This window comes from Athene noctua, chromosome 2 (genome assembly GCF_965140245.1).
Source record: "Athene noctua chromosome 2, bAthNoc1.hap1.1, whole genome shotgun sequence".
Taxonomy (NCBI): Eukaryota; Metazoa; Chordata; class Aves; order Strigiformes; family Strigidae; genus Athene; species Athene noctua.
This window is the reverse complement of record NC_134038.1, coordinates 135,654,622-135,666,584: the sequence shown is the minus strand read 5'-3', so window position 1 is coordinate 135,666,584 and position 11,963 is coordinate 135,654,622. Positions and strand designations below refer to the sequence as shown.

At 36.6% G+C, this 11,963-nt stretch overlaps 1 protein-coding gene across 2 annotated transcripts; it reads left to right on the top strand.

Moving 5' to 3' along the window:
- The first annotated feature begins 584 nt into the window (after positions 1 to 584).
- Positions 585 to 11,730, top strand: AGR3 (anterior gradient 3, protein disulphide isomerase family member). Of its 2 annotated transcripts, XM_074898038.1 has the most exons (10): positions 585 to 652; positions 770 to 905; positions 2,300 to 2,421; positions 3,358 to 3,490; positions 5,553 to 5,616; positions 6,855 to 6,907; positions 7,554 to 7,630; positions 7,891 to 7,954; positions 9,453 to 9,536; positions 10,296 to 11,730. In XM_074898038.1, the coding sequence occupies exons 3-10, from the start codon at positions 2,386 to 2,388 to the stop codon at positions 10,343 to 10,345; spliced, it is 561 nt and encodes a 186-aa protein (XP_074754139.1). In that variant the 5' UTR covers positions 585 to 652; positions 770 to 905; positions 2,300 to 2,385; the 3' UTR covers positions 10,346 to 11,730. The 2 variants fall into 2 exon arrangements, with proteins under 2 accessions (XP_074754139.1, XP_074754140.1); XM_074898039.1 differs by lacking the exons at positions 585 to 652; positions 2,300 to 2,421 and having other exon boundaries at positions 678 to 905.
- Positions 11,731 to 11,963: the final 233 nt, after the last annotated feature.

The following is an 11,963-nucleotide window of genomic DNA, read 5'->3' as shown; positions in this document are numbered from 1 at the left end:
AGTGACAACAAACATCAGGAGATAAAGCATCAAAGACAAGTAAATGAAAAGAAGGAGGAAAAAGTGTAACCACACAGGCCATATAAACAAATACATGTGAGAGGAAAAAACAAAAGAGGATTGCTTCTAGTTTCTTTGCAAAAGCTATCCAAGGAGGAGGGAAAAGGTGATCCAGCTAATTCCTTCTTTGTGCAAAGATAATGAATAAAGGACTTTCCCTGTATTAAGTCAGGTCAAAATTATATCAAGAATCACATCCAGAGAATCAGATAATTTTTAAACTGTAACTCACAGAAGCAATAATCAGATAATTTAAACTGTATTCTTTAAATAAGTAATTTCATTTTCCCCTCAAAAAAAAAAAAAAGGTTTGTTTTATTTGTTAATTACATTCCTTTACACAAAGTAACCCTTGTGCCTTCCTATTAGCTTCATACCTTTCTTCAAGCACCAGTGAACCCAGCCATTCACTGGGAACAAAAGCACCTACAGTTCCAGCTTTCATTGGTGGTTTCTTTTTTCACTGGACATAAGCCAGACCCAAACTGTTTAAGGGGGGAAGTAGCAGACACACATAAGCCACTATTTATTTCCAATCCTCATACAAGACACCTGATACAAGTCAAGATGAAGAGAAATCCAAGGATTCAGTGTATAAGCATGAGAACTCACAAGAGAGAAAGTTGGAGGGAAGGCAGAAAAGGAAGGGGGAGGGTGGAAACATGTGAATTTGGTTTTCAGCTAAAAGGTTCCTCTCATTTTTTCTCAGGTGAATGTGCTGTTGTTGCTACACAGAGACCTGGGAAGCTCAGGTGTTGTGTACTTAAATCACACTGATTTTTAACTAACCTTTTTAACTAAGTTCAAGAAAAAGGACCTTCCATCAGGAGAACTGATTGCAGCTGGTGAGCAAGTATTTCTCATTCTTAACTTTTCTTTAGTACAGAAATATGGTTTGGTTGAAAATTGCATTACAAGCCTAGTTATACAAAAAAAGACAAATGATAGATGCTTAGAGATTAGCTAGCAAAACATGTGTTCTGACAGAGAGATGAAGGCAATCTATATGGTGTTGGCTGTCATTATTTCTCTTAATCAATTAACAAACATTGGATCATGTAACATCAAAAATTCAGAACATTGAATTTAAACTGCCTCCAGCCACAGCTCCATAAATCATCCTTCCAAAACCCTACTGGTTTTCAATAGGATGATAATCAATTATTTAAACTTCAGATAACTAATCCCATGACTTGAAGAGATTTATACTTTGATTTTTTTATGATTACATCATGGAAAAAAAACCTGATTCAAGCATTCCATACCTGCTTTATAGAGACATTATCTGGTGTGATTTCAAAGCCATAACTATTTATGTTTAAATAACATTTTAACATGATAATATAATTGCTAGATTTTATTGTTAACATCTAATAGGTAAACTAATACTAAATACAGTTATTAACTTTCACGTAGAGTTGCAACAAATACTCAGTCATCAAGAATATAGTAGTAGAGGGTAATGATCTGCTTTTGCTGACTGAAGTGGTCTGCACAAACATGGGAAAAATTGTAACAGAATTTTTATTACCAAAAAATCCTCATGCCCCACGCTTAACCAAAATTTATAGCCTTTCCTTAGGAAACACTGGAAAACTTCGCATTTTCTTATTAAACATTGATAATATTCAATCATTAAATTAACGTGCATAATTAGTAAGCTCAGAAGGAGCCTCCTTTCCAAAACTCAATCAACAATAGCTAACAATGAACAAGTCTAGAAACAAAGAACAACTCTAGAATTGTGATGTTATGTGGAGGGAAAGGGAAGTGTTGTGGACAAGGCTGAGGAGAAAAATGTTATAATTAATGTATTAATTGTTTTAGAAACCTAGGGAAATTTCTTCAGAAATTTAAGATTCTTTCTACAAGATGATACTTCATTTTTTCTAAAGTTTTGCACATTTTAACATGCAAATTGTTGTCCAGTCACTGGAAAAAAATGCTTTTCTTATACTGAGGTTGCCAGTTATTGGAAGCGCAATAGAAATTGAGCTGTTAACAGTGATGTAAACAGTAGTGATGTTGAGAGATTCATTAAAGTAAGATAAAAGGTGCTGCACTTTTCATGCCTCTCTGTCCTAAGAAGCACAAAGCATCTTCTTTTGCCAGTACTCAGGGCTGTAATTCCACATAGCATATCACTTCTAAATTCAAGTTTGAAATGTTATTTATCAATACAGGCACATGTGCTTCAGGGGATGATTTATTTTTTTAAGTCAAAGCATTTTCTCAACAGGTCCTGGTAACTCCTAAAGCTCAGCCTCTGAAAAGTGGAATCTCCAGCCAGAACTGATAAGCTGACTGGGTAGTGTTCTGGGCTACATGTATTATATTTTTCGCCTTATTTCAAACCATCAGGTATGCACCTGAATATCAAAGCTTTAATGCCTAAAGATGATTGTACTGGGCAGAAAGAAGATTAATCAATTTAAAAAAAAAATGGCTTTGTAATGCTTTTCATCAACCATTTTGTTCTTGTTCTCTGCTTTTGTTCTCTGACTTTTATGAAGACCAGAAGTTACTGAATTTCTTGTAATGGTCTTTGTCAGGAAGAGAAACAAACATCTTCAGAATACTGAAACAGACAGAAACACAGATGGATTGTTTTATTAAGCAGGAGTTGAGCTGAAATCAGTTTTAAAATGCCTTGAAGAATGGGGAAATTTTTAGAGTTTTCATTGCGAGAAAGAGCCAGAAATTTCTTTGATATTTATCTTACAATCTTTAACAACCTGGTTCACAGAATGCATGCTAAAACAATGATGGCAACTTCAACATTCTGGAGGGATTTTCTGATTTAAAATGTATTATACCTGGAGGCAAATATTTGTCAACTCTCTTATTTTATTAAGGAGAATATCATGAGACATCTTTTAACCAAAAATCTACTATCCATATAAAACATCCCATGCCGTTACGTTTCATAAAAATGAAAAAACCTAACAGAAAAACTAATAGCACTGTTTTGAGATTGTCATGATCCAGTATTACAACATTGTACTAGTTCATAAGAATCAAAAGCTGCATGACCAGAAATGAACTGAAATGAACTTTGTTTCCCCGATTGCACTGTAGTAAGAACCATCCCCTGCAGCCCAATTTTGACAGCTGAAAGCAGTGTTGCATGATAAAATTAAGCACCTCCATTTTGCACTTTTCTCACAAAGAAAGGCATTTCTAGGAATCACTAAGCCTGTCTCTGTACTACAGATTGTTAGGATACCACTAACACGCTGATTTACACTGTGCCAGGTGACAAATCCACGCAACTAAAGCTGTTGCTTTGTTTTCCAGTTTCCTTGCTGCATTGAAAGGGAAATAATGCTCCATTCAACATTGGCCTTGTCCCTCCTGCTAATTGCAGTCTCTTCCAACCTTGCAATGGCAATCAAAAAGGAAAAACGAGCACCTCAGACACTGTCAAGAGGTACTGTGTATTTACTGTATGTAGCTACCCCCTTATCTTACCATATAAGTCAGCAAATGTTTTTATTTAGATTGTGCATGGAAGCACACGTATACTTACTGAGGTGTGTTTTTCTACTGTTAAATGACACTCTAAGTAGTACATCTTATTTCATGTTGTTTCACTTTATCAGTTTGTTCTTAAGAATATGGCTGAGGGCCTCATATAACCTGCATAATTTAGGTAACCCACAGTGATCTAATAGAAGCAAACAACCTAAACTGAGTCTCTCAATTCAGGATGTCCCTGTAGGACTATCACTGAAAAAAATATTTTTGCATATACCATTTAAAAGACTTACTAACTACTGAAACACAGTTTCATAACTTCAGTTGCTATGGAACAATTTTTTTACAGACCCTTTTTTATACACAGAACAGTTTGAGCCACTGGTGGGTTTTTCTGTGTGACTTTTTTGTGCTTTTGTTTTTCATCAGATACTCACAGCCACGCTTTGCAGCAAACACTTCCTTGTGGTGCAAAATTTTCAACCTGGATGTTAACTAAAGACCCTATTTTAAGTTATTCATTTCTGATCAATCTTTAGAAATACAAGCAGAGAAACAGGTTTCTGAGGTCTCTTCCTCTTCTTCATCTTCCCTCTCCTTTCAGGCCTACTCACCCCAAAAAATCTCCAGCAATTTTCCTGACCTTTCTACAAGCTGTGCAAAGCCTGCAGACCCCTTTTCCATACAAAGCCCTGCCTGTCACAGAGATCCCATCTGACCCTAATTGCTCAGGGAGCACTTCACAAAATCATGCAATGCCTAGACTACCCAGAGTATCTATTACCTATCTTGCCAAGATCAGGATCTATTTTTCCCACTAAGCCTAAATGCATGAAAAGATAACAAAATCCCTTCAGTTCTGGCAATTTTGGAAAAAAAAAAAAAAGTCACAGAAAGGAAGTGTTAGTTTTCTAATTCTAATTTCAGGCCTTTTGGGATGCCTCGAGTGCTTTACTTGTAATTTTCACAGATCAAAGGGGAATACTTAAACCTGCTGCAAAATGACCCTTGCTAACTCCTCCGTGCTGTTACCTACATCAGCTGTTGGCTTTAGCCAGGGCTGGGAACACACTGGTCAACATGCCAGAATCCCACCATCAACCAGACAGATCTGAAACTGCAATCACTCTCCTGAAAGAAGAAATGACCTTGTAGCATCACAAGCAATTGTCCCATGAAAAAGCTAACAGCAAATCTCTGTATAACCAGGGCATAGTCCAAGCGCTGTCCAGACAGCGCAGAAGAAACAGAGCCTTAACCTGGTCCAGATCCAGAAGCTGTTCTACAATTCCCATGAGGGCTGTTGTGAATGGAGAAACACTGCCTGGAAGACAGGGATCTACTACACAGGGGCTGGCATCTTCAGGATCTGAAGGCATGAAACCAACCGGACAATTTGCTTTTTGAGATCAGTGTAACCAGCTGTGGATGAGCTATGAAGCCGATGATTCATTAGGATTTTGTTTCAGTGGAGATTTTTATTTAACAGACATTCTTTTCTTAAATTTAATTAAATTAAGTACTTGTAACTCCAGGGATTCAAATTCGTTACTCGGGAGTTAAGTTTATAACCCAAGACTGTTCTAACAACGTTCATATTAAAGTTGATCTTATTTGAGTTGTCATATTTTATTTTTCTCTCTTTTATAAGCCAACTTTCTCTTTAAGCCCTAGGGTCTACATGAAATATGGAGCAGACAATATAAACATATAAAGGATGTGGGTGCTGATTTAGGGACCTCTGAGAATTTAGAAAGACATCTAACAGGTTTGCCAAAGGACTTGAGCTGGATATGCAATCAGCTGAGGTTTTTTGTGGGTTTGGTTGGTTTTGGTATTTTACCCTTCCAATCCACCTATCAGGAGATGTAGAATTAGCATATCTACAATATTTGGGAAGCTTTGACTAAATAACACAAATCCTATTTGTGTACAACTAGTGATAAATATAAAAAAATGAATGTTTTATGATTTACTTGCCTGGCCACCAGTTAAGCCTCTTGTTATATTTCTAGGGTGGGGAGATGAAATTACCTGGGTACAAACTTATGAAGAAGGGCTTTATCAAGCAAAAAAAAGGTAAGAGATAAAAAATAGTTTGAAAGACAAAGTTGTTAATCAGCCATGCCTGAATATATTATAATGAAACAGAAGAAAGAAACACCATGACAGCTGATCCGCAGACCACCCAGTTAAATAAAACAGATTTTGTGTTTATAAATAAAAGCCGCTGTAGGAGTCGTAAGACTCTGAAGCAAGATCATGGGCTGATAGTTTAACACTATCATTTCTTTGTCACAACAGCAGTGTTGTCACTTGAATAAGCAATGATAAATATATACTATAATTTAAAAAATACCTCTGTTGTGTTTTTTTAAAATCATGTACCTCCGATTACTTCCTTAATGGACAGCTGGAAATCAGTTACATTTGCTCTTGCGTGGTGATTACTGCCTCTGATGTTTTTCCCAACACTACTAGTTGGCACATGTTTCTCACTATGTTGGTAGAAATGAAAGTTCCAGTCTGAATGTCCTCTGGGACTCAGCTGAAAATATATCTGAAAGTTCATAACAATACTTATTTAAATCTCTCTTACAGTTCATTTTAGTTCATAATAGTGTAGCATGAGCTATTGTTAAATTGAAGCCAAATTATGTTAAAATTAAAAGGCAATTAATTTCATGTACCCTATGTGAAAATGGCTAGGAACCAAACAATTATTGACGGTGATAGCAGATCAGGCATTAGTAACTGATTTGCTGAACAGTAACAGTAATTAAAAAAAAATACAGGAGAAAATGCATAGAATTGTTTTATGTTTTGACAGCCAAAAATAGAGAATTTTGATAACTTACCAAATTATTAAAAAAAAACCCCAAACTGTATATCTGTTCAAGAAAGCTTAAAAACCATGAAACTTTTCATGACTAGTATTTGATGATGAACCAAATTTTATAAAAATTATTTTAATTCGCTTCATACAGATTATTTGTATTTTCCTAATCATGGAGAACTTCACACCTAAGAATTAAGTACCTCTTCAGTTTGATTATGTACTAACTGGAATGAAATCATATCTCTTGTTTCCTTCTTCTAGAACTTCTTACTTTAGAAAGCCTATTTAGATACAGAAACTATTTCTTTATTTCCTTCTTTTATGAAGGAGTTACATTCTTTTCCCTTGTTCAAAAATGAATGTCCGTATGGTTTTACTGTGAGTAAACATAATTTGCCTTTTCTGATCTGCTAGTAAAATCATCCATTTGCATATTTGCCAAATGACCTAACTACATGTTTTATTATTATTAATGAAGTAACAAGCCGCTGATGGTAATTCATCATTTGGAAGACTGTCAATACTGCCAAGGTAATTTTGATTTTTTGAGTGTTAAAATTTTGTGAATATTCATTTAAGAAACTGCACCTATCTATATATTTACCTTGCACTTACTGAAAATTAATTAAAGAAATAGGTAAATGAAAATGTATTTGAAAAGCTAAGAATTTATTACTGTTATTTACAAAAACTCCACTATGAAACTACCCAACAAAGAACATGAAAAATACTTAGTGCTGCTGTTCTGCTATCCCTCATGCAGCGCTCATCAGTTTAAATTAAGAGACGCAGACTTGCTTCTGACTCATTGAACAGATTTAATATTGTTTGGCTCTCCTGAACTGGTAACTAAAGAAGGAGATGAGGACAGGCTGCTGAAATTGATCTAATAAGAATTTTCTGAGAATAATGCACTTTTGTCAAGCTGAGACATGGTATCCATTGAAACGACAGGCTTCACAAATAACAGAAGAGAGCTTCCATTTTCATAGCTGGGAGGTTATACTGACATGGGTCAAAAAAACAAAAAGGAGTGATAGAGCCCTTAAGTGTCTCCTCAGGAATGTGAATCAGCAGAGATGGGAACAATGTGGCCAGTCTCCGGCAAACATGGTGCCTAAACACAGAGGAAAGGCAGTGTTTGAGATGAGCTTCAAAATTATCATGTCTTTTCTAGCACTGAAGAAAGCTTTTGCAGAAAATGAAGAGATACAGGAAATGGCCCAAAATAACTTCATTATGCTGAATCTCATGGTATGATGGGTTTGGGGTGGTTTGACTGGTATCATTTTTAGCCTATGTTTTCTCTTTCTTTCTCTTGCTTTTTCACGTCATTTTAGCTAAATATCTCCAGCATTTCAGTCACATGTAAATACAGGCATTTATGCCTGTGTATCTACACACAAGTCATACCTTTTTTGGTTTGTCCTCTGGTACAAGACTATTCACACTTGGTACTACTTCAGAAAAATTCACAGAAATATTTTAATAACCTGCCTTAATTTCTCTGCCAGCATGAAACCACAGATAAAAATTTGTCACCTGATGGACAATACGTGCCTCGAATCATGTTCGTAGGTATGTAAAATATTTATGTATCTTCAAAGTTGTGATATCTGAATCTATGCCAGTGTCCTCCTTTGGGGACATCAAAATCATCAAATCACAAAATACCAGGTTGGAAAGGATCTCAAGGATCATCTGGTCCAAGCTTTCTTGGCAAAAGCACGGGCTAGACAAGATGGCCCAGCACCTGCCCAGCTGAATCTTATAAGTGTCCAGTGTTGGGGAATCCACTACTTCCCTGGGGAGATTATTCCAGTGGCTGATTGTTCTCATGGTGAACAATTTCCCTCCTGTGTCCAATTGGAATCTCCTCAGGAGTAACTTGTACCCATTACCCCTTGTCTTTTCCATGTGACTCCTTGTAAAAAGGGGGTCCCCATCTTCTTTGTAGCCACCCTTTAAACACTGGAACATGGCGATAAGGTCTCCCCTAATAAGGTCTCCCCTAAGCCTTCTGAAGGCTGACCAAACCCAATTCTCTCAGCCTTTCCTCATATGACAGGCTTTGGACCTTAGGTTCACTCTGAAAAAAAAAAAAAAAAAATCTCAAAATTTATCATTACCATGGCATTAGTGTGGAATTTGGCAGATCAGAGTTCATTTCTCCCTCTGTTACAGGCTTTGACCCTCAAAAACTTCCTCAGGTTACAATATGTTCTGCAGGGTACCTAATTTGTGCCTGGAGGCAAGATGCTTAAATATCTGTTAATATCTGAGCTTTTCATCTCCATGTTTCTTGCTAGTGCTGTTATAAGATAAAGTTTACTGAAAATGGTCAAATATCTGACTGAATTCAGATGTCTACACTGTGGACATTACCACAGAGCAAGTCAGTAGTCAGTGGCATCTAAGGAATGATTTAACCCATCATAAAGGTGACTTCTGGAATAGATTGAATGAATCATGCCCCATAGTACCTGTTCCTTTTCACTGATGGTACAAGGAGCCTAGAGTGACTAGCTGTGTGGTGGCATCCAAAGTTAGGTGAGATGAAGCCCACACTCAGACAGAGAACAATGTAGTAACAGGAGTCAGTTAACTAACAGAAAGCTTGGAAGGGGAACTGGGAAAAGAAATGTCCACAACAACTTGTTCCCATGATGGAAATGCTAAGCATCGTAAGATTTTAATTCTGAAGGCTCCAGGTAGGTCATGTTATTATTGCATTAGGTACACATAACCCTCACTATGTGTGTAACCAGTCAAACTGGCCTCTCCTGATGTAACCCCAGAACTTGTAAAACAGGATATTTTTCTTAAAATATATATTAAATTCATGTGTAATCCATCTCTTAAAAACAGATGCATAATATAAAAATAAGCATTAGCTTTTGTTCAGGATTTCTCCAGGTAAAGAGCAGTTGGTTGGAACAGAGCGTAACGGCCTCCTAATTGCCTTGTTGATGAAATCAGAACACCTCAGAAACAGGGCTGTCAAAGTAGTGCCACAGACATCACCCTCAGCTGTTGTGGGAAAGGAAAGCAGTGTTTAATATGGTTACTTTTTCAGATCCATCTCTCACAGTAAGAGCTGATATCACGGGAAGATACTCCAACCGGCTTTACACTTACGAACCACAAGACATACCATTCTGTAAGTGCCCCCTTTGTTGTGTTACTTTGCATTTCACATCATAAGCAGCCAGATACACCCCGTCCCAATCATTTGTGCTTGAGAATCTGTTAAGATCTCTAAGTAATGAATAAAGACTGTGTGTGAGCATTTGCAATGAATTATAGTAGTATAACCTGTTCTAGCTAAACATTTAAGCACACCTATTGTCCCACTGAATTTATTGGGACTATTCAGGTAAGACAAGTTGAAAAATCATGGATGAGAATTTTCAGGATCAAGATCTGAGTAGTTTGCTGGAGAATGGTGAAAGTCACTACGCTCAAAGGTATCTAACTGCACAACGTAAACAGCCAGTGGTGGGAGGGAATCAGTAAAGAAATGCTGGTGGTTACCTGGGTACCACCTAACACCTATATTTCAGAAAGGAATGTGATTTTTCAGGTTGAGCTACTCCTTACTCTACCTGATAGCAATGCAGTATTGCACCACAACTATGCATGTCACATCTGATTGATTATCAGGCTTGCTGTTGAGAAATGAGGGGGTTGAAAGGAGTCTTGTCAAATCCCTTTAAGTTAAACATTTTGATTTATGAACCTTTTACCTTCTGTTTTAGTATCAAAGCCAGATTTTTCACAATAGAAAGCTCTAAAGTATAACTTGTGTCCCTAAATTAATTTCAATGTGAATAATTTACTAATCAAACTAGGTGAGTTTTTTGATTGTACAAACACACTTTAAGTGCTTTTTTACAGTTCTTACTTATTTTTCTTTCAGTAATAGAGAACATGAAGAAAGCACTCCGCCTCATTCAGACAGAACTGTAACCAGTAACAGTGAAGTGACCATAGCCTCTACGAGGTGAAGCTGCACTAGGAAACCTAACATTTAAAAATATTTTAGTTAACCTCTCTGTCTCTACTAGCATTCTGAACTCTTACCAAACAGCTTTGGTATATCAGATTTCATAAGAAATGTGTATGTACAATTTGAAGAACAAACATAGGAAGACTATTGTGCCTATTTGGAAAACAAGAGGAGAAATCTGTTAAACACTGAAATTAGTTATCTGAATAACTGAAAGTGGTGGTTTAAGGTACAGCAACTTCAAACTGTATTTTCTCAATCCAAATATGACTTTAAGTCATCTATGACTTCTGATTGAGAGTTATAACAAATCTTTTCGATGACTATTTGAGTTTGTTATATGTTAATAGCTGCATCTTGGCTCCTAATTTTTATTTTTATTGCAAGAAGCTTGTAAATTGCTAGCGTAATTCCAGTGTAACTATGCACTTATTTCTCATTAAATGAAAAGAAACTCTGCTGGAAAATCAGACAGGAAGGCTCTTCCTATAGATTTTTTGAATAGCTTATATAGAAAAAAATCAGCGATCTGGGCTTAGCTTTCTTCTGTATAATTTTTTAACTGATAGCTGAAAACAGAATAGACATTTCACACTGAGCATGTAGTCTCAGTGAGGTGATAATCATCAGATAGCAACTACAGATTTTGCTATGATAAAGATACAGTGAAGCAAGAGAGGTGGAAGGAGATAGTCACAGAACTTCACACCTGAGGGCAAATGATGCTTGTAAATTCTGGTATGGGAAAAATGAATAGGCTTGTCCTAGCTCTTTTCATTTAAATCACACTTGAGACATGTGAAGCTCATCCCAGGTCATTCCCTCTTTTTCTGTAGCATCCCAACCCAGACATCATAGAGGCAGTTTAGTGAGGGGATCTGTACATACAAAATCTTCACAAAATTTCCCCAGGGTTACTGTATGCAAGGGCAGACACCTGTTTTGAGTAAAAAGCTGAAGTCTGTTGAAATAGTTTGTCATCCCAGCAATGTGCTTTTCCATCAGAGCAAGATAGCAAGCAATTCATCTGTACTAAGAGCATGTATGTAATATTATGTGCTAAGAACCAGTATCACTTGTTTGTGCTACCTGAAGGAAGGATATTTGCAGGACAGCTTTGCTAATTTGCAATACCTACTATTAATTTGTCATGAATGAGTTATATTGCACCTGTCTTCACAATTATGTAAAATTTGGATATAGGCATAAATTCCAACAGAGTGGTGATGACGTACACTAAGAGAAAAAAATGCTTGTATTAGTCATTAACAATATACTGTCTTCATAATCAATTAAATGATTTTTTTAACCTATGGAAAAGTGCTAGAAACAAAATTAAACTGGTAATCACATTCTTTGAGTTGTGTTTAGCTCTGCTCATTTATGTCCATGTCTAATCCAGATTTGGCAACATTTCCCAGTCTGTGGGCATACCCTCTTCTGAGCATGCCAGAGATGTTCAGGAGAAGGGGATGTGAGCTAGCTGCCAGAGATGACAAAGGATAGCCATGGCAACACTTTCACAGTAGGGTGGAGGGAAGGTTTCCTTCAGAGAGAAATTTAGCACAAAATAACATT

Coding starts and splice junctions, on each gene's coding strand:
- AGR3 (XM_074898038.1), top strand. CDS start 2,386: ATGTATTATATTTTTCGCCTTATTTCAAACCATCAG. Junction 7,955..9,452: donor GCCTCGAATCATGTTCGTAG/GTATGTAAAATA, acceptor TTACTTTTTCAG/ATCCATCTCTCACAGTAAGA. Junction 9,537..10,295: donor ACCACAAGACATACCATTCT/GTAAGTGCCCCC, acceptor TTTTTCTTTCAG/TAATAGAGAACATGAAGAAA.